This window comes from Leopardus geoffroyi, chromosome A2 (genome assembly GCF_018350155.1).
Source record: "Leopardus geoffroyi isolate Oge1 chromosome A2, O.geoffroyi_Oge1_pat1.0, whole genome shotgun sequence".
Classification (NCBI taxonomy): domain Eukaryota; kingdom Metazoa; phylum Chordata; class Mammalia; order Carnivora; family Felidae; genus Leopardus; species Leopardus geoffroyi.
The window spans coordinates 82,483,841-82,507,066 of record NC_059331.1 but is presented as its reverse complement, the minus strand read 5'-3'; the positions used below and the strand labels follow the sequence as shown (position 1 = coordinate 82,507,066).

The 23,226-nt window shown below is 35.5% G+C and overlaps 1 protein-coding gene and 1 long non-coding RNA gene across 4 annotated transcripts in view; one reads left to right on the top strand and one right to left on the bottom strand.

Moving 5' to 3' along the window:
* Positions 1-23,226, top strand: part of LOC123606367 — a 154,493-nt gene that overhangs the window by 56,542 nt on the left and 74,725 nt on the right. The window lies entirely within an intron of this gene.
* Positions 3,521-23,226, bottom strand: part of PTPN12 (protein tyrosine phosphatase non-receptor type 12) — a 105,653-nt gene continuing 85,947 nt past the window's right edge. For both annotated transcript variants that reach the window (XM_045494574.1, XM_045494576.1), the window contains 7 exons: positions 22,248-22,333; positions 13,656-14,632; positions 9,494-9,571; positions 8,582-8,649; positions 7,625-7,655; positions 4,648-4,755; positions 3,521-4,420 (listed from right to left, as the gene is read on the bottom strand). In XM_045494574.1, the coding sequence (XP_045350530.1) occupies positions 4,359-4,420; positions 4,648-4,755; positions 7,625-7,655; positions 8,582-8,649; positions 9,494-9,571; positions 13,656-14,632; positions 22,248-22,333 (1,410 nt within the window). In that variant the 3' untranslated portion in view covers positions 3,521-4,358. The remainder of the gene's footprint in view (positions 4,421-4,647; positions 4,756-7,624; positions 7,656-8,581; positions 8,650-9,493; positions 9,572-13,655; positions 14,633-22,247; positions 22,334-23,226) is intronic.

Below are 23,226 nucleotides of genomic sequence, written 5' to 3'. Positions count from 1 at the left end.
CTGGAACCTGAATTTTAAGGGCACTCTCTAAAATATTCTAATGCAGGAGAACCTGGGCCACATTTTGAAGAAGTATTACCATAGACGGTGAAGAACCATTAAAGATTTTTTAGGGAAAAGGTAACAATTAGAAGAGGTCACCAGCAGGTCAGACTGGCCTTTTAAGATCAGTCTGGTGGTGGTAGTGAGGAAGCTGGATTGAAGAGATGAGAACCTAGAGTGCAGAATACACCAGATGACTGGCATGGGTAATGGGAGGGAGAGGATGCCATTCACCAAGGTAAGGACCATGTTTAACCTAAATCAAGTTTCCACAAATACAAATATGAATGAAGATTTACCGTATTACTGCAAAAGTTCGTTTAAATAGCAAATTCTTCCTGAGGTTTCTGTGCTGTCATGGTTTCATTCCTGGCTATATTAATTCCCTCTTACTGATATCCAGTCTGGACATTTCTATGAACTTCGAATCTACCTATGGACTGTCTACCTCCTGGCGGTTATCTCAAACTCAACATTCAATATGGAGATTTTTCCTTTCCTAGCCAGAATCCTGGGAATTTAAGAGACCCTCCCTATCCCTCATATCCATCTAGTTATCTAAATAGGAATAGGAACTCCCTATTATAAATTCAAGCTCAGAAGATAAAGACAAATTGATATTCAGTAAACTCTTCACATTCAAGAATTTAATGTTCATAGTTTCAATGATTTCAAGTGACCCCAGGGATTCAGAACATATAGTTCTGAAATTTCCCTCAGGCAAAAATCTTAACCACAGACCCCATGAGGCTGTTATACTTAACTAAGTTACTCAGCTAATGACTGAGCCTGGCTCAGCACTGACATAACTATGGCTTTATTGCTCTCTGTTTATCTGTTTATGGAGAAAATGTCCATAAAGTGAAAAGTATTAGAGTGAAAAGTACTATTCATGAAAAATTGCTCCCGAAGGAAAGCTAACTGATAGTGTTATGAAGGAAATAGAAAGATTTAAAAGCCTTTGTACCCTTAGTTATACAAGGTAGAGGTTTTGGGTAAAGCAGCAGGATGAATTTGGCAGTGGTTTATCTCAGATACAAATGAGCTTACCATATGCTTTACACAGAAAAAGAAAAATGAGTAACTGTTCGACTCACAGTTCCAACCAGTATAAAAACTAATCCTTGGGAGAAAGCTAAAGCTAGAAAAAGACAATTTAAAATATCATCCTGAGGATAGGCAATAGAATAGAAAGAAAAATCTAGAAACTGACTCACAGATAAATGGATACATAACTGGTATCAATGGATACCTGACAAAACTGTGTAACAGTGGAGCAAGGACATTAAATGGTGATTGGCCAATGGGGAAAAAAAAATCATTCCCTGAACAGAAAAATGGAACATTAGATAGAAATACGTACTCCGATCACAACCAATACCACTTTGTACCCATTAGAAAGGCTAAAATGAAAATTAAGGGCAGTACCAAGAAATATATAACAATTGGGACAACCACTTAGGACAACTGGCAGTATCTACTTACTAAAGGCAGATATGTATGTGTACCCTATGATCCCAAAATTCCACTCCTCGATATTCTGCCAACAGATGTATGTACTACATGTACCAAATAACACATTAAAAAATGTTCATAGTGGCATAATCTGTAATATTCCCAAATCCAAGCCATCAAAATGTTTGTTAATGGCAGAATGGACACACTGTGGTACATTCATACAATGCATAACTCTATAGCAATGAAAAAGAAGTAACAGCTACTCATATGGTAATGAAGAAATCTCAGGGGCGCCTGGGTGGCGCAGTTGGTTAAGCGTCCGACTTCAGCCAGGTCACGATCTCGCGGTCCGTGAGTTCGAGCCCCGCGTCGGGCTCTGGGCTGATGGCTCGGAGCCTGTTTCCGATTCTGTGTCTCCCTCTCTCTCTGCCCCTCCCCCGTTCATGCTCTGTCTCTCTCTGTCCCAAAAATAAATAAACGTTGAAAAAAAAAAAAATTAAAAAAAAAAAAAAAAGAAAGAAATCTCAGAAGCCCAAGAGGAAAGGTTCTCAGTGGCTGATCCTATTTTACTGCTGCATCTAGGTGGTAGTCACACTCAAACGGGTATAAACTTTATGATTATTAGTATGATTTTTGCACTCTTCTGAATACGTTATATATTTTTTTTAATGTTTGTTTACTTTGAGAGAGAGTGAGCGCGCAGGGGAGGGAAAGAGAGAATCCCAAGAAGGCTCTGCCCTGTCAGCAGAGCCTGACTTCAGCTCAAACTCATGAACCGTGAGATCATAACCTGAGCCAAAATCAAAACTTGGACACTTAACGGAGCCACCCAGGTGCCCCTGAATATGTTATTTTTCAATGAAGATGTTCCAAGCAACTCCTTCCCAACATAAAAATGTTTATAAATTATTTTAGTACCATATTATACAAATCATCAAGTACATGAAGGAGCTAAATTCGTTTTCCAGTTATACTTTCAGTTTAGGGCGCCTGGTTGGCTCAGTCGGTTAAGCATCCGACTTCCGCTCAGGTCATGATCTCGCTATTCGTGAGTTCGAGCCCTACGTCGCGCTCTGTGCTGACAGCTCAGAGCCTGGAGCCTGTTTCACATTCTGTGTCTCCCTCTCTCTCTGACCCTCCCCTGTTCATGCTCTGTCACTCTCTGTCTCAAAAATAAAAAAAAAAATAAATGTTATACTTTTAGTTTAATTTTTTTTAGGAAAATGATATGCTATAGAGGTGTCTGTGTCTTGTGAATGTCAAGGGTCCACTGTATTCATATTTCCTTATGACCAAAACATATGGGAAAAATTTGAAATCCTAAGGAGCAAACACAGAGACCAATGAGCTTTAAAAAAAAATTGACGTGAAATGATAGTTTTATTTTCTCCTCTGCAATAATCCTTCTACTCAGGTAAGGTCACTCTCTTACTTTAGTCTTATAATTTCTTCTCTCTTTGTATAATTTTTTCAAAAGTTTACTTATTTATTTTGAGAGAGATTAAGAGAGAGGGGGGAGCCCAGGAGGGGCAGAGAGAGAGGGAAAGAGAGAATCCTAATCAGGCTCTGCGCTAACAGTGAGGCTTGAACTTAAGGACCATAAGATCATGACCAGAACCGAAATCAAGAGTCAGTGGCTTAACTGACAGAGCCACCCAGGCGCCCCTTTTATCTCTTTCGTATGCAGAGGGAAAATATAGACATCCATTAACTTTAATCCCTGGTGTTAGAATTCAAACTTGGGACACCTGGATGGGATCTATGCTCCAGTTGTAGGATGGGAAGAAACCAGTTCCCCCTTCCTAACCTTACCTCTGTTTGGTGTTTTACTGGATCTTATTAGACAATAATGAGAAGGATGCCTAGGGCTGACACAAGGATAAGTATTAGAATTAGTAGAAGTATTGGAATTCTTTAATTAAGAGATTAAACTCCATTCACACTCATGACTTAAACACTGGAAGGTGGATACTAACTCTAATTCCCTTGGAATAAGGAATGAAAAACCAAGACAAGTAGGCACTGTAAAATTGTTTCTGTTTTTTTTTTAATGGCAGGTCAAATATCCTGAAACATACATATATTTTGATAGTCTTCTAATCCCACTTGAGTTCAAATATTAAAGTAACACACACACACACACACACACACACACACACACTCACGAGCTAAGAGAATTCAATATTGTTCCAAGGCACTTACTGAATCTCCATGACTAGATGAAAACAAGGACAATTAGGATGGACAATTAGACAGTATATAATATAAAAATAACTTTTTGCTTACAATTTACAAAATGTATTATTATTACAATCTTTGATCTCTGATAACCTGCAACGCTGGCTGCATGAATCCAGCAATTTTAAAATTCAGAAACTATTTTCTAAAACTTCAGGGCAAATAATTTACAAATAAGGTACACAAAGATTTAGACCATGCAGAAATTTCTTACATCTTCTGTTAATAATATTTTATGACTGCAACTTTATCAAATTATATACCTACTTGCCCTGTACATATACAAAATAATGCATACATGATAAAACATTAGCAAAAGAGTAGTCCTTAAACTCAATTTATCATAAAAGTATTACTATATTAACATGTCTACAAGCAGCGTGTAACAGGGTTAAGAGACATTAAGGCAATAATACTTGAAGTTACAAAATAAACCATATGTAATACTTTTTCCTAAGTGTAGTATAAGGCAGGTAGATGGTCCTAGCAAAAAAAAAATACTAAGGCAACAATCTACACTGCTGTTAGTCCCACGTTTTTAAGATGGAATACTATAAATCTGGCTTTCAGTGGCACTTGAATTTTCCAGTCTAATTTAAAGTGTCTGTTAGCTCCCTGAATCATGTCCATTCTGAAGGCGGATCTCTTGGTCCTTTGGGTTTTCCACAGCGATTACGAAAACCTATAATCAAAATGCCATAGTGATTAGTGTTCAGAAATGTATTTTAATTTACTAAAAACTCTTAATTTGCTTTGGGTAGTTTATTTAAGAACCTGAATAAATCATAGCACAAAGTTTGATAAACTTTGCCTTTCTAAGGAAAGCCTGAAACGATGGCAAATACCCTTTTCTCATTCTTGCCAGCATTAACTACATAAAGTTTTTAAATTATTTAGTAAACAAATTACCAATATCTGTGGCCTCTGTTGGACTTTCTGATAGTTGGTCTTTCTTGTTACTGAAAATAGGTGGACATTCTGTACAAGTCTCTGTGTGAATACCTCCTGCTGGATGATCTAAAATGCAAAATAAAGATTGTTAATCACCATCATTTGTAGCATCATATATAGAATCCTTTAATGATTTTAATGTGTGTATTAAATTAAAAGAGCAAGTTTTCTCTCTTGGACATCATAATTTCAGAGGCCCAGATAAATATAAATGCAGTGACGAACACAGGAAATCATGTTAGGTGTTCTCAAGGGCACTTAGACATCTTCAGTGAGTAGTTCTGCAACGTATGGATTCTCCTTATGCTCTTAAAACTTTATTTAATAAACTTCAATCTTGCTATATTATATTTCCTTAAAGTAGTTATACTATGTGCCGATGTCCTAAGGCAATAATAGCAAGTGAACTGCTTTTATATGGAAATCAATGGCAATCAAGTTCATAGTTAATTGATGAACTACTGGCTTCTAACAGTAGTAATTCTTTGAAAGATTTACATCAATTAAATTTTAGTTTACTTACTTAATCCCCAGTGCATAAGATTAGCAACAAAAGAAATTAACTACTATGATTTATTCTTTCACAACCATTATCATATCCTCTATAACTCTCTAAGAAACTTATGGAAACTTGGAATTCAAGTCAAATAATACATGACCCTTGTCCTTTGGTGCTTGTAGTTTAAACAGAGTTCAGCAAACTTTTTCTATAAAGGACTAGAAAATAAATTTTAGGCCTTATAAGCAACATACAGTTTCTGTCACCTCTTCTTCATTGATTTTTGTTTTTAAGTTTTTTTTTTTTTTTTAATAAGTACTACACCCAATGTGGGGCTTGAACTCATGAGCCTGAGATCAAGAGTCGCATGCTCTACTGAATGAGCCAGCCAAAGCCCCTAAACAGTTCTTTAAAAATGTAAAAGTAATGGGGCTCCTGGGTGGCTCAGTTGGTTGAGCATGTGACTCTTGATTTCGGCTCAGGTCATCATCTTACAGTTCATGAGTTCGAGCCTGTGTCTGACTCCACTCTGACAGTGTACTTGGGATTCTCAGTCTCCCTCCCTTCTAAGCTCTCTATCCCTCTCAAAATAAATGAACGTTAAAAAAAATTTTTTTAATGTAAAAGTTATTTGTTCAGCTCAAGGTCAGAATAAAAACAAGTCAAGGCCTAGGCTAGTAGGAGAGACTGACAAGCGTATTATTGTAGTAGTGTGGTAAGTTTTACAGTAAAATGATGCAGAGTGCAATGGAACAGACAGAAGAGGTATGGAGGTGAAACCCAGTGGTGGTGAGCTATTCAAGGACTGGCTTCTAGGAAGAAATGATGACCTAGTCAAAAGGCCTCAGTTTTCTCAGTTAAATAAAAGGTCATCTACTGAACAAGAGTCAGTAGGATTGATTTCAGAAGAAAGTAAAGATTGGAAAACTCAAGGAAAATAGAAAGCGTGCCAGCTAGAGCGGATAAGATAACCAAGCAAAGCAGGGGGCCCAACTGTGGATGAAGATCCAGAACTGTAGGCTCATCTGGAAAATGGAATAATGTTCCCCAGCAGTATTCAGGAATCTTGAGGGATAAAATAAAATGGCACAGGAGTTAGGGGAAAGAAACTAGAGGATAATTTAGAGTAGGACTAGAGTAATGGAGGAATAGTATCTAGATTGGATACAGAAGAGAAACCAGAAAGTAGTTAACATACATTAGAAAAAAAAAGATTCAAGGATCCACAATAGCAGCAGTATTAATATAATAAAGATAGTAGTAATACTATTGCTTCCATTTTGAGTGCCTATCATGTGCCAACCACAGTGTTTGATAGCCCATATATGTGATTTAAATAAGTCCTCACAACAGTTTTTTAGGGTAGGTACTATTATTTCCATTTCACAGAGAAAAAAAACTCAGGCTAAGATAAGGTAACTTGCCTGAAGTCATATAGTAAGTAGAATGGTAAAAATGAAATTGTAAACCAGGTAGACTTGACTCTAAAGCCCTATTCTGTTCTTTTCCTTAAGTTGCCTCAGCTAGTAGACAGAGTATTAAAAATGTATAAGATGGAATGGAGCCCCATTAGTCAAAGATGCAGGGAGAGAGCAACTGAAGCAGAATGGAGGGTAAGGGCAGATGATAGATAAACTGAGGGAATTGTACAGGCTAGGATGTTTTGTTGTTGCTGCTGTTTTTAATTTTTATTTTAGAGAGAGAGAAAGAGAGCACGTGAGTGGGGCAGAAGGGCAGAGGGAGAAAGAGAGAGAATCTCAAGGAGGCTCCACACTCAGCATGGAGCCGGATGCAGGGCTCGATCCCACAACCCTGGGATCATGACCTGAACTGAAACCAAGAGTCAGATGTGGACGGTCAACCAACTGAGCCACCAGGTGCCCCTAGGCTAGGACGTCTGATAAGCTGCTTTCATGGTCACTGATTTATAAGAATTAATAATAACTTGATGTATTTTACTATGATAGTACAAGTAATGTGGCAGAAAAATATTCTAACTTGGCATTGGAACAGTGGGTTGAGCTACATAATCTTATTGATCTTCATAAATGCGGAAGTCCTACAAGGAAGAATTCCAAAACAGTTTTTAGAGCTCCAGTTCAATAATCTAGGTTAATTTGGGACATTTATTCAAACCACTACCAGATCTAGATTCTAAATGTTTTTATAAACAACAGAAAATAAAAATATTTTAAAAATAATTTCTTTCCTATTAGCCTGTAACTACCAATAATAAATGCTGTTACTTTCCAGATTAATAATATCTGATACAATAATTAATTTGAAATAATTATACTACACAGTTCAGGTTCTAGAAGTGTCCTACATATTCTCACATACAGAAATAACCAAGTAAATAACACACACCATGAGGCATGGTATTTTATGGAGATTAATCTCTCTCTCTATAACAGAAAGAAACAAAATCTAACTTACCACATTTTTCACTTCCAGGGGTTGTCAAGCCCTAAAAGGAAGACATTTTAATAACTATTACAATATATCTCTTTTAGAAGAAATAATAGGAAATGTGGTCTGTTAAGACTGTATATCCCAAGAAGTCAACATCCACCAAAATTCTCAGTGTTAAAGGGAAAGAAAACAATGGTGTTTTCAATTAGGCTTAAAATTTTTAAATGTTATGGTATTTTATACTGGGAATAAAAAGATAGGGGAATTACTTTTTCCTTGTGGATGGAAACTGAAAATGCAGGAGCAACTACACAAAGGAACACAACTCCCATTTTCCCCATATTCTACCATATTCATCAAATTATGATATACATTGTAACACATAAATAACATCATTATTACAGGTTACCACTATTTTATATATGCCAAGTAAAGTATGTTTCTTAATCACTGTAAGATGTGCCCTAATTTGGGGGATATTAAAATATGGGGGAAATATGAAAAATGTTAATATTGATGAAAAATGGTATGGAAACATGGCTAATATATTTAGCTGTCAAACATTTGCTGAATGTGAAAAGGAAACCTCATGTAACCAGACAAACCAAAGGATGGGACTATGTACTTAGTGTTATAATGGAAGGAACAAATTCTAAGAAAGTACTATGACCCTGAAAATGTTAACTCCTGTTCCATTCACACTTCCAAAATGACTTAAAACATGGAGTAATTTACAGATTTTAAAAGCAGTCTAGGAAAATAATACTCTGTGATGGCCATATGTAGATCATGTTGCCCTTTTTAAAAATTTCAGATCTCACATTTTATGTAGGGTTTTCATCTGAAATCTTACCATAAGAAATGCTGATCAAAAGTTATATTTAATAGTCTTAAGGTGACAGTTATTAAACAACTATAAGATAAATTAACAAAAGAACAAAAACACTAAGTTATAGCTGTTCCAATCCCAAAAGGACTCACTTCAGATATTTTTTGTTCAGACTGTTCCTGACTTTGAGGTTCACTCCATTCAGATCTCATAGGTGTATCTGAGAAAAATAAAATCTTACAATTAACATCTTTAATTCCTGAATTTCTTGCATTAAAGATGCAAAAACAGACCCTATAGATTTTTAGAAACGATCACTTCCATAAAATATTTTATTTCTATTAATTTAAGAAAATATAGTTTACTGTTATAAGCTCATGGTAATGTATACATGTGGCAGACTTAGATGTATTTAGTAGTATTGAAGTATATGGCTTCACTTTCCACATTCTTGAAATCAGTTAAAATTAATAAAATATTGGTAAAAGGTAACTTAGGTAAAATTAGGGAGGACCCCACCAAGCATGAGGCATTGTAAATATATTAAGCTGTTTCTGTACTCTTTTTTTTTAAGACGAGACAGAGAAGAAATATATTATCAAGACTTTGAAATATCACTTTCTCCCAGTTCTCAGTGATACTCATGTGGCCTTAAGTGTCCTTCAGTTACCAACTGAGTTGATGCCCAACTACAACCCAAATTAAATATTTACTTACCTAAACTGGCACCCAGTGAAGCAATTAATGTCTTTTAATAAATGCTATTTTTAATGAATGAAAAGACACCAACTTACAAATACAGGTATAAATACATTTAAGTAAATTGTAGTATCTAATATAAATGCAGCCATTTTAGCAATCTTAGCAAACAAAAAATATTTTAAAGTATTTTTCAAAAAAAATAAGTATTTTTCATTCAAGGAGTTAAAAACATTTGTCAATATCAAGTCAAGCCTTTTTTTGAATTTAATTATGCAGCTCAATAGCAACTAGACTAAAATAAGCCATGTTTTTCAGAGTTTATTATTACAGTACAATAATAAAAAAGCAGAAGAGACACTCACTATGTTCACTTGCTAACACAAAGGATTCAGGAGTTCTTTCAGGTAGGGGAGGAGGTGAATCTTCACTAACATCAACATCTATATTAAATACATAAAATTCAGACAAATTATGAACTTGTTAAAGAATATTAACTCATTAAAAATGAACTTGTTATCTAAACTAATATAAGAGAGAAAAGTCATTTCCACAATTATCTTAAGAACTTTTTAGTGTTTATTTTTAAAAAATGTTTATTTTTGAGAGAGAACGCACGAGTGGGGGAGGGGCAGAGAGAGGGAGGTAGAGGATCTGAAGCAGACTCTATGCTGACAGCAGAGAGCCCAATGCAGGGCTCGAACTCCTGAACCATGAGATCGGGACCTGAGCCAAAACTGGACACTTAACCAACTGAGCCACCCATGTGCCCCTAAGAGAAATCAGTTTTTAAAAATGCAAATAACAAACAAGAAATCCTCACTACTCAACTTGTTACCAAGTATTACTTAATGAGCAAAGCGGAATGAACTCATTCACTGCTGCACAGAGAAAAGGATTCCTGACTTTCCTGATACCCTGCAGACATCAGTCACTGTCCTCTCAGTCTGAAGACAGCCTTCAGTAGAAAAGCCAGTGGGCAAGGGACATCTTGTTTGGGCTTGCAGATGATGTTTTGAGTACACAAAGGAAGCCTTTGGTCATTTGACTCAAGCCAGTGTTTCCCAAACTGGAATCAATTGCTTAACTCTCTTCATGAGTTTTGCCATACCACATACCACCATCTGTCCTCTATTTTTTTTAATTTTTTTTTTTAATACTCATTTTTGAGAAACAGCATGAGCGGTGGAGGGGCACACAGACAGGAAGACACAGGATCTGAAGCAGGCTCCAGATTCTGAGCTGTCAGCACAGAGCCCAATGTGGGTCTCAAACCCACAAACCCCAAGATCATGACCTGAGCCAAAGTCAGACACTTAACCGACTGAGCGACTCAAGCACCCCTGTACTATTTACTTTTTAAGTCCCATTCATTTTTAACTTAACTGTGTCCTTTGGTCATATTTTAAACAGTAATGACTAAAATGACAAATCTCAAGTGTTTGTTTTCTAATATAAAAGTATTACATTTTTTGAATGTTCATTTAATGCTTAAAATCTTGTGAACAGTGGCATATGACCTACTCTGAGAATACTGACTGAAGCCATATTAAAGCTTTTCACCAGTAAAAACAAAATTGGCTCTTGGAAAAGATAATGCACTAAGTAAGCCTCATCAGTTAGCCTTTCTGCATAGGGTAAATGCAGTTTCATTGGAGGTAAAGAAGGAAAATATGAGGATATAATTCCGTGTGTGGGTTCTCCAGTTAGGGAGGATGGAGTGAAGAAAGGGAATGTAAGAATCCTGTATTATTTTGTCTGGGCCTTGACAACTGTTCTCTTTTTAAAAAATGAACAATCTTGCCATAATACTTTGCTATTTAACCATATCTGATAGGCTATGCATTAAAGAGACTGAAAATCAAAGCCTTTTCAGTTTTCAACTAGCATGAGCCAGGTATGATTGCTCTTGTCCTTCCTACATTTATTTAGCCAAAGACCCAAGGAAATACAGCCTCTGGGTCCTACTAAGAATTCCAGTCCAATATTTTGTATGTCAGTCACTAGTACTGGAACTCTCTCTTGCATATAAAGTGAAGCCATTAAAGAACCATCCACCTTATCCAGTAGTAATAATCTGAGCCATCATCATTCTTCCCCTTGCCCTTTTATTATTAACAGCTCACAAAAAAAAGATAGCTGTTGGAAGGAAAGGATGCATAATTTTGGCACTCTGGTGCCATTTCAGAATTAAGTGAACAAATCAGGAAGGACAGTCTTGCTTGGTTACATTAAGTATCTTTCAGAAATTCTATACCTCTTTTTTTCATGGCAGTCTTTATTCTTTAACACTTTTATTTTCTAACTGTGGCTCATGCTTTTCAGCTTCATGTTTTTCTTTCAATCTCTGGACCACCTTTATGTTATAAACTTCTATTTTAGAGGTTATCAAAAACAGAAACTTCACATTTTACACAGGTTTTTGCAAATCATAACACTAAATGGGGACTCAGTGTAGCCAAGTTTGAGAAATCTTTCAGGAGGCTGAAGTCAGTATTAAAATCAAAACTCATAGCCAGTAATTTTTGCCGGGCAATAACTTATGCAAAAGGTTTTTAGGTATCAAAATAAAATTGTTCTGTCTAACTCCCTAACAAGTTCTAAAACAAACAAGGAAACAAAAATCTAATTCTTGTGCCAATGGTTCATCTACAAAGTAACTAGTAACATCAAAAACAGGACTGCTTGCAGCACAGAACACTAACACAGGAAAATCTTCAGTTAATACCAAACTCATTTAGCATAGTTTGGATAGGGCAAAAAGAAATCAAAAGTCACATTTAGAACTATCTTTGCTTTGAAATACAAATAAAATGCTGAGAAGTGAGCTAGTATACAACAGGATGACTTAAATATCCTCTTATACAGTACTGTGCATTATTTTTTAATGTTTATTTTTGAGACACACACACACACACACACACACACACAGTGCGAGTAGGGGAGGGGCAGAGAGAGGGAAACATAGAATCTAAAGCAGGCTCCAGGCTCTGAGCTGTCAACACAGAGCCCCACGCGGGGTTCCAAACTCAGGAATCATGAGATCATGACCTGAGCCAAATTTGGATGCCTAACCGACTGAGCCACCCAGGCGTCCCAGTATTTTGTATTCTGAAGGAAATTTTTCTATTATCACCGAAAGACTGGTCAGGTGGCAAAAACTTTTAATGAGCATATCATATCTTGCATCCTTCCTGCCCTCACACCAAAATTCTATTTCTACCAATGGTTAAAAAAAAATGTATTTCCTAGGTACAAGATAGATGCATGCTTGATATACTTCAAAAGCCCAAAATGAAAATTTCTCATCAACCCATTTTCTTGTGTAGTTACAACTTGGCAGTTATTTTTCAAGCTCTGAATTTGAGGAAGAAAAAGATATTAACAGTCTTAAATTATGGCAAACTGGTAAAGTAATATTTACTGTGGTAACCATTATCTTCTGAAGATCCTTCAAACAACAGAAGAATCAAGACTACAGATTATAATGTAAATTTAAGAAACTACCTTAGATTCTCATTTACACTACCAGATACATTCTCAAGATTAAAAAACACAGTATGTGTCAGCTGGGGAAAATAAAAGCACCATAGTACGGGTAGTACTTATTAGGTCAGGAACAGAAAAAGTTATCATTTAAGTTCACAGTACTTATTTGGTTGCACATTGTAAATACCAGCCTAAATACCATGACCTTTGGTCATGACCAGAGTCCACTGACAAGTAAATGACCACTGATAATCAATCTACCAGTAATTAGCTTTCGTGTTTATTACATTTGCTCTCAACTTTATGGTCTGTTTAAGAAGGCAGCCAGGATTATTTTAGTGGATCAAAGATGAATTTTAAGAGCCAGTAATACATCTTGGGAACCAAGTGCACACATCCTCAAAAGCTAACACAGTTTTAAAAAAAGTCAAATAATAGTATCAATGACGTAGATAAGGATATATCCCATTCACTACTAACTGAATTAAATTTCCCATATTCTGCTGAGTAGTTACAGTTTTGCTTCTTGGTTCATCTTAGAGGTAAAAGCAACCTCACGTGCAAGTATAAAAGGTGTTGTATAGTTAAAAAAGCATTAAACGAGGATGAACTAGTATTTGTGATAAACATGGATGAAATTAAATGCCCACCGAAGCTGTCTGATAATATTTGTTACTTGAAGCAGTTCTATCTTCCCTAAATTATTTCTAATTATTCAGTCAGATAAATTTTTGACCCACATAAAATACTAAAAACTATTAACATAGGAGGGAAAACTAAAAAGCACAAAAATTTTCAGTCACAACAATTGAAATACCTTGCAAACACAAAATCTAGTAATGCAATTAATCAAAATAAGGTAACAAAGCTTACTTTATTATTAGTTTTTAATAGAAACGTTTAAAAAAGTATCTAAAATAATGAAACTGTACTGTAGATTCTACAGTGAAATGTGGAACAAAACAATTAATTGATATAGTGCTTAAAACAGTGACTGTAACACAGTAAAAATATTTAAGTGTTAGATACTGTTATTACCTTTTTCAGCACCTGAATGTATTGTTCCTGCTATATCATGTCTAGCAATGGACATTGGCAATACTTTCCTTGTAGAAATGCTTTCAGTACTAGTGGCAGCAGAAACTGTGGCACTTGCTGTTGAAATACTAGTTTTATTCTTGGTCATGGCACCGTCAGAGTTCCTTTCATCTGAGTCCGAGTCATCAGAGTGAAGAGGATTAGTAAAACTGAGGGGTGCTCTAAAGAGAGGCGAGCTGTTATGATGATCTTCAGGATCATGGGTGTCAACTGGTGTTGTGGGGCTTGGTGTTAAACTCACAGTTTTCATCGTTTGACAGTGGAGATCTGAGGGTTTGCCTTCAGATGACTCAGGCATGGGTAGGGTATTTTCAGGTCCATGAAAAGACCACATTACATGTCCTTTCTCATCAAGAGGCAAGCGGTCTGGCCTTGGAGGTGTGCCTGAATTCTTCTGTGATTCTTCTGGTGGAACACCCGGAACTTTATTTGACTGTGTTGCGCTGCAGTCCACACAAGAATTCTGAGAAATATCATCTACTTTAAGATCCCCTGAACTCAATTCCTGGGACTTAGAGGTTTTATCAGCTATACAAGGTGGAGTCGATTTAATTTTAATTGCATGTCCCCTATTCAAGAGTGTGTTCCCATCAAAACTTTTTGGTCCCTCTTGGAGGGGGACCTTCTTAATCTCAAAACTTAAATTTCGCTCCAATTTTTTATCCATCTGTTCAATAGCTGGTTCATTTTTCCCTGGAAGTTCTGCTGACTTATTATAGTTTCTGTTGAGGTCTGTTGAATGTTGTTCTGATGAAACCATGTGCAACACTGGCTTTGGATGGTATCTGTCATTGTCCTGCCACACAGTAGTGACTGTTGGAAACGCTGATGGGGGAGAAGGTGTCAAGATGGGTGGCACTGGATGAGGTTCTGGTGGCTGAAGTATTTCTTCCTTGGCATCCCCTTCAACAAGGCAACTGAAAACATTAATAAAAGGGCATCATAAGAATGCTCATCCTTTCATGAATAAAAAATTATAAACTGTCAAAATTTAATGTTTAGTGAGGCAATATATACTGTTTACAAATACAAGAATTTTCATGAAAAACAGGTCTCCTCCCACAGCCCTTCAGTTACCCAGAGACATCAACTTTCAGCCTTTTTAACAGCTGCTTCTAAGATACACCTCCATTATTTCAAAATATTTCAAAATTCATAAATTATCTTTTTTCCATAAATTGTTATTTCTTGATCTATTTCACACATTCTCCATTATCTTCCTGCTAGGTATCTTTTCTATCTTCCCAATACTGTTACAACTTTTAGCTAGTTCAATCTTATCAATATCGATATCATTCTTACCCATGACACTATGATTTCCTATCTTTTCTTACACAACCTCTTATTTTTCTCTAATAATTGCTGTATGTTTCTGATGGCTCAGTTCTCTATGCATCATCAATAATTTAGCCCTTCTTTTTTCTTCCACATTTATACACCTCTTCTCAGTTAGTCATGAAACACACTATAGGTAATTATCAATACCACACACGTCCCTCTTAGGCTTTTAGGTCCTTGGTGCTCGAGCTCCAGTGTGTACCACTGACTACCTAGGCCCCACAGAGCTGACATTCTCTCCAGTAGGACTCTCCTATTTTCCAGGTCCCATACATAAGGTACACTTCCTTGTTTTGGTGGTTATATCCTGCAATTTCTTAAGAACTACATATGGGAGGCAAATTTCTTGAGGCTTTTTATATTTGAGTATTATATTTTCAAGGTTATTGATTTTTTGAAAATATACATAATTTTAAATTAGAAATAATTTTCCTTCACAATTATGTAATTCTGATTCCTGCTCCTTTGAATGTGAACTGTGTTTTTTCCCTCTCTTGGAGCTTTTAGGTTCTTTTTTGTTCTTGAGGTTCTACAGTTTCACCATGGAACTTTGAGAATCCATTGTATTATAATTTTTATCTACCAGATTGGAAACTTTCTTTTTAAGTTTATTTATTTGTTTTGAGATAGCGCACGCACATAAGCGGGGGAGGAGCAGAGAAAATCACAATCAGTGCAGAGCCCCATACTGGGCTCAAACTCACAAACCGTGAGATCGTGACCTGAGCTGAAATCAAGAGTCGAAGGTGGGGTCCCTGGGTGGCTCAGTCAGTTAAGTGTGCAACTCTTCATTTCAGCTCAGGTTCATGAGTTCGAGCTCCACACTGTCAGTGAGGAGCCTGCTTGGGATTCTTTCTGTCTCAAAATAAATAAGTAAAAACTTTAAAAAAATAAAAATTCTTGTTCTTTAATACTGGAAATTTATCTTACTATCTTTTTTCTACTTTGTATTATCTCTATTTCATCTAGGTTCCTTTTTTTCCTGCTTATTTCGGTCTATCTTTCATGTTAGAGACGTTGTCAAATGCCTGATCATCCTGGTTCTGTTCTTAAAGAATGGAGTATTATAAATGACTGGAAGATCTATACACATTATGTAAGAGGGGGGTCTTGAAGCTTGTGGCTTAGAGGTCATGTGGACTGAGTACAGCCTTTGCAACAATATTGGGCCACAACGAGTAAAGTGTACATTTCATCTCTTGAGCTAGTTAGTTTTTCAAAAGGGAGGTTCTCCCACCAGCAATCTGGGAGCAAAGGACCTGGAGGATGTGACCATTCAGCATAACAAATTCCTGTTTTCAGTAAGGCACTACAACACCACCATCAGTTGGATCTGATGTCCTTGAATCCAAAGACCCCCCCTGGTTCAGCCACTCCAGAGTAAATCCTTCCTGTGTGTCCAGATGTGAGAGAGGCAGTCATTTGCTCAATTTGATGTAAGGAATCTGGGGTTCTAAATACTCTTAATAGAAACACTCAAGTCTCCTTGTTTTTAGTCCCATCCTACACACTAGTCTTAAGGGGGACCTCCAATTTCTGAGGTTTTCTGAGAGTTCTTTGGAGAATCATGTTGATTCTTGGGGGGGGGGGGGGCTTCCCCCATTCCCCCACCTACAGGAAAGCAAGTTTTAGCTTTCCCTGTTCTGTTAGTCCCTTTACATTGGTTGATAAGCTTTCTACTTTCCACAGTTCTATAATCATCCTTCTGCCATCCCTCTCCAATTTTGTTTTCAAAATCTTCATACATTTTTATGTTCCTTCACAATAATTTAGGAAGTTTAGGGAGGGACCAGAGTTAAATGTGTTCAAACAGCCTTATTTAACCAATAATCTTGTTAAGTACTTTTGGAAACAGTGTGCAGGATGTTGAAAATACACAATAAACACATTCTTAGCTACTCATATTTTTAAAAAGCTTTACTGAGGTAGAGTTGATGTACAAAAAACTATACATATTTCATGTATAAAATCTGATGAGCTTGGACATATGCATATACCCATGATACCATCACCACAGTCAAGGTAATAAACATATATCATCACCTCCAAAAGTTTCCTTGTGTCCCTTTGTGGGTTTTTGTGGCTACTCAAATTTGATTGGTAATTACACTAACAGATTTCTTCCTTATCCTTCTTTGATTTAAGGTTGGTTGGAACAAGGCTTAAAACACTTAAATAGCACTTTCATGTACACAAAAATTGGAAGCCCAACCACAAAAATATATATGCTACAAATGGATTTTCCACTATAGTAACCAACACTCATGTTTTTACTAGATATTCTGATATATGACTTGCATAATTCTTATTGTAAATACTGGTTTTAATATCCTCTGTTTTGAGGAAGGCATAGATTTCACTTCTCAAAAACAAAGCAAACCATTCAGGACCTACCACATGCGAGGCATTATACCAGTACCAGAAGAGGACAGAACAATGAACACAACGGTTTGGAAAAACAGTGAAAAATAAAACTAAAAAGGTAGATTGAAGCTATACTGTGAAGGCTCAGAACTTCACACTAAGACATTTGGACTTTATAATAATAATAAATTATATTTAATTTGTTTGACCAAGTCTTAAAATGAGTGACTCTATAATTTGTTATGTTACATAAAATCAGAAAATTACTTTTCTTACAGTAATTTAGGCTGGATTCCATATGGGGTGGAAACAGTAAGGGAGTGAAGAAAATGACTACCAAAAAATTAGAACAGAACACTTTCAAAACAAAAACTTTCACTACTCTCTTTTTTTAGGGAGGTAATACCATATAATGAAGAAAACATTACTGGACTAGAAGATAGGAGACGTGTTCTTGGTTGAACTCAGCTAGCCTATTCACATCAGTTCCTTTGGAAAACAGCTATTAATATCCCTGTGATCAAGATTACTGTAAAAGTCACTGTGTTCATGACATCACTTACCACTCTGACATATCACTGACTATCTACAGAATGAATAGAGAATACACGGCAATCTAAACAAGGAAGATGAGAAAACATAAATATAGGTGTTGTATCAATGCTAATGATTACTTTTGATATAATGATTAACTTAATAAAAAAAGGTTTTTTTGAGGTCTTTATTTTTGACAGAGAGACAGAGAGAGTGCTAGCAGGGGAGGGGCAGAGAGAGACAAGAGACACAGAATCCAAACCAGGCTCCAGGCTCTAAGCTGTCAGCACAGAGCCTGAGGCAGGGCTCGAACTCACCAACCTTGAGATCATGACCTGAAGCGAAGTCGGACTCTTAACTGACTGAGCCCCCAGGCACCCCAATATAATGGTTACTTTATATTCTATATAGCTTAAACTTTGGAATTGAGAAAGATGTTCTACTTGTGTTTATCCTTTATTTCTTGGTTTTATTATATATTCTGACCCCTATCAATAACTTTTTAAAATTATGCCTGAGATCAAAAGTATTTCTAAAGTGAAAAGAAATAACACAAGAATTAGAGAACTATAGTAAGCATGCATATTTTTGCATTTTGACAAAATCTACCCTTATTTATCTTAAAGAATGCAAATTGGGAATGAATAATTCAATTAGAACTTTAAAATTTTAATCAGTCAAATAAATCACTTTTGTCCTTTATGATTTCCTTTATCCTTCTATTATATTCCCTTCTACAAGTTTGTCAAACATTATTATTTTTTTGGTCAAACATTATATTTTGTTTCAATAATTTGACTTTCTGTATTTAATCACCTGAAGATTGCCTTGGTATTTGGTATAAGGATCTAAATATATTTTTCTTCAGATGATTAGTAATATTATATTATGACTTTATAAATAACCAAACCTTTTCCTTCTCCCTATTTAGTATATATTAATTCCTAACAAGATCTATTCCCTAGTTGTTGATTCAACTCCATTAACTAGTATATTTTTATACCACTGACAGACTATCTTAACTATTACAGTTTTCTAGTTTTTAAAAGAGTTGGTCCTTGCTTATCACTATTTTCATCCAAAGTTTTCTATGTTATTTCTCTTTGCTCATCCAAGTTAACATTATATTGTCAAGTTCAGAAAAGATCTGGTTAGTATTTTAGTGAAAATTGCATCAAATATGAAAATAAATGATATTTTAAGTATCACTGCGAAAGCTCAATTACATTTAACTTTTCCAATCAAGAACACTTAATTTTTTTTCAAAAATACAAATGAAAATAATTCTACCTAAGGTTCTACTTTCTACATAAGGTTATTTCCAGATATTTAGTATTTTGAAAGGGACCTCTTTTAATCATTTCTTATTTGGCTGACCTATAGGACCATTTCCTACTTTTATTCAGTCACTTTGCTCCTTTCTTAAAAATTAGCCACTTTAAGGCAATACATTTGTTTAATATACTTGTTAAAAAAAGAATCAACAAAAGGAAAATAGCATTTCAAAAAAGAGCCAAAGACTTTTTTTTTAACAGAAGAAAACAGTGCAGAAGAACAACAACTGTTTTGTGAAATACAGGTTTCTCCATCACCTACTTTTTCCAGTTGCCATTTTCCCAGAGTTCTTGGTCACCAAAATCCTCACCAAAAAACCACATTCTTTGCTAGATGAGGGTTCCCCAAATCAGGTAACTTCAAAAGCCTCCAATGAGTAGACCTTAACTCCTGTTTTGACCCCACAAATGCCCTCACCTATTCAGGATATTCTAAGAGCCACAGATGTCTGAAAGTCTATTCATTCTCCCAGGCAACCCTCAAAGAGGTTGATATTCATGTATTTCTGGCAGATACGAAATTCCTTCACAGCTTGTAGAATGCCACTGTTTTCCTGGTTTTACCCTTGGTGGTTTTCCTTTTCTACAGCTTTCTTTTAGTCTGCTCCTCACAAATTATGGTGCTTATCAGGGTTCTCTCCTTGGTACTTTGTTATATTATATCTACAATATGAAAGACTTTATTTCTGTGCAAGTCTTCCAAATACAAAACCCTCAATAAATCTTTACTTCTCGCCTCGATAACAAAATGTCTGAAACAACCACATTCCATATTCCTTCCAATTCTAATCCCACTTAAAACTGAATTGAGAGGCATTAGAAGAAAGCATCAAGTATACTGTCACTGTCTCTGAAATATTAAATAAAGAAAATTTTACTATGGCACACACCCATTTGTGTCTCTGTAGTAAACCTGTTGACAATTTATAGAAACAGCTAACAAGGTACACTTACAGAGTGCTGGAGTTAGTGAAAATAGAAAATGAAATCTGCTGTTCAAAATCTACAATACTCTTTAAGTATGTATAAACCAGAATTATATGACTGATTAAATCTAATACAACAAACATAAGCCTTCCTCTCTAGATCTTTCTCTAAGAACATGTACTCTAAACAACCAATTCATTTATTTGCTTTCTGTAGCCATACTGAAAAAGAAAGTATACCATTATTACTTTTTAATCAGTCTTACACTGTTGTGATTTTATTTTCAGTTAACAATTTACACTAGTTCTAAAACTCATCTCAACCTGGAACTCACAGGGTATGCCTTTGTGGAACATAAGGAAATTCTGCCATTTGACTCTACTGCATGTATAAGAAAAAGGTAACTTCACATATCCCTAAATAAAATCCTGTCTTAAGCTGAATGAACATTGTTCTATTAATACTCATTTGCTACTTCTTTATTATCCTTTTTGTTTATTAAAGAATAACAGGAGTCAAACTTTCAAAAAGACTTAAAATGCACAACATTCTATTCATTTTTTCCCTTCAAAATTAGGAAGATATTACCACTGTTTGTTGTTGGAAATAGAGGACTATGTACATCACAAATATCAGTGTACACTTTGAGAACCTCTATATTGGCTCAATCTCAAAAAAATTAAAAGATATTGGGGTAGCAAAAATGTTTCTTGACTTATTACCTTTATAGCTAGTACAGTTTCTTTTAGGATCCCAAAGAACTCATATGTGGGACAAAAAAGTTAGCTAACAGTTTATAGATTTTAACTAGATACCTTCCCAGGAGGCTAAGATTCCAATTTCAGTATAGATATCAAAGTGGAAATCAAACAAGAAACTACTACTGGGAAGTTTTGTTAGTGCACAGTTAACCACATCCTGAGCATTTAAATGCTGAGATTGTAAACCCACCTTCATAGGCTTTCTACTCTTCCACAGAGAAGCACATAACATAAAAGTATTCCAGAGACTACAGTAAGTATGATATCTTGCCTTAGTTATCAAGGAAAAGTGTATTCTTCTTTTGTATTGAGGAATAATCTCATTAAGGTATAGCAACTCAATGCCAAGACCAAACCCCATTTAACTTCAGTCAACTTCTATTCAACTTTTAAGAGGAAAAAAAAAAAAAAAAATTGATGAATCGTATATAAAAGAAGTCCTACTTTAGAAGGGAAGGCCAATTCATTTGGGCAGATATTTGCTCAAGACAAGACCCTATATAAGTCATTGTAATAGTTAATAATTGTATAGTAATTGTAATGGGAAAACTAACATGTAATAGAAACCTAATAATGTGCCAAGTCCTATAGGTAGCATTTTCACATACTTTATTTCATTTCATTCCTAGGACACTACTTAAACAAAAACAAAATGAACCAAGGATTAAATACGTGGCTTAATTAGAACTTCAAAGCTAGTACATGGGTGAAAGGACTTGAAACTAAATCTTTCTGATTCTATCTATATTCTTTCCATACTACCACATAACTGACCTAGCAGCTACCCTGAAAGAAAAAAAGAAATAAAAAAGGGTAAAAGAATATCTTGACTTTATTATAAATGAGCTTGGTATGAAAGTAATAAAATCCGGACAGAAATAAGCTCATTTTGCTAGTAATGTTACTAAACATCTTCAAATAACTTTTTCAGTGTGCACACAATTTTTGACAATCATTATCACTTTTTCAGTCATTATGCAAAAGTGGACATCTTTTAGAAAATTTAAAATTGTAATTGTACCACATACCAAAACATGAACTACTGTCAGTTCAAGGGGATGTTCACTGTTAATGTACAGTGTACTACTGAAATTTTATCTAAAGTGAAACAAAATTTTTAGTACACTAGTAACAAGTCAAATACATATGCTATATCCTAAAAAAAAGAATGATAAAAGTTATAAAAACAACTTGGAAATATTCAGAATTTGTTATTTTAATTAAGAGTAAGTAAAAGAAAAATATCCTTTCAAAGAAAACGTGACATATAATACCTGCGGGTCCTTGGTGGTTTTGGAGGAGGAGAATCTTGTTTGTCAGGATCCATGGAGCTGACCATATTTTCAGTGTTAATTTCATTCTGCCGAGAAAAAAAAAGCTTCATTAAAGTTAGGAGAAAAATAATTTTCCTTTCTCATGTTTCACATAAGCTGTTTCTAATGTTTATTTTTGAAAGAGAGAGCAAGCGCAGGGGACAGGGGGAGCAGAGAATCTGAAGCAGGCTCCAAGCTGACAGCAGAGAGCCCAATGCAGGGCTCAAACCCACAAACCATTAGATCACGACCTGAGCGGAAATCAAGACACTTAAACCAACTGAGCCACCCAGGTGCCCCTCACATAAGCGGTTTCTTGGCTTTTGAATTTGTAAAACAATGACACTTTCCCAAAATGGGGTTTATATTCTCTATTATTTTAGCTGAAAGGGCCAAACTTCAATGAGAGACATTCATATCAAAAAAAGTCTAGGGGTGCCTTGCCGGCTCAGTTGGAAGAGTGCGGCTCTTGATCTTGGGGTCATGGGTTCAAGCCCCATGCTGGGTGTAGAGATTACTAAAAAAATAAACTTAAAAAAAAAAAAAAAAAAACACCACCACCACAATCTATTTCCAGTTACTGAAAACTCAATTGTGTACTATGGCATTTCAACACATTTCAGATGTTTCCATAAAGAAACATATTTCCCAAGAAAATAAAGATCAAAGATTTTTTTCCAGGCATCACTACTACTAGAAGCTTAACATGTGCAGAGAAGAAAAAAAAAAGCCAGTAAAATAAGGCTTATATCTTCCACTTTTCTCAATCTTTTTCAAGATTCCTACTGCTACTTAGTACTTTTAAACAGGTCCCAGAATTCATTTTAATCAATCTTTGCCCTACCCTTTATCACCATGGAGTGCCCTTACTCCATAAGCATATTTAACTATTATATCATTCTCTAACCAAATAAACCCAAAAAAGGCAGAGAGAGCCCAT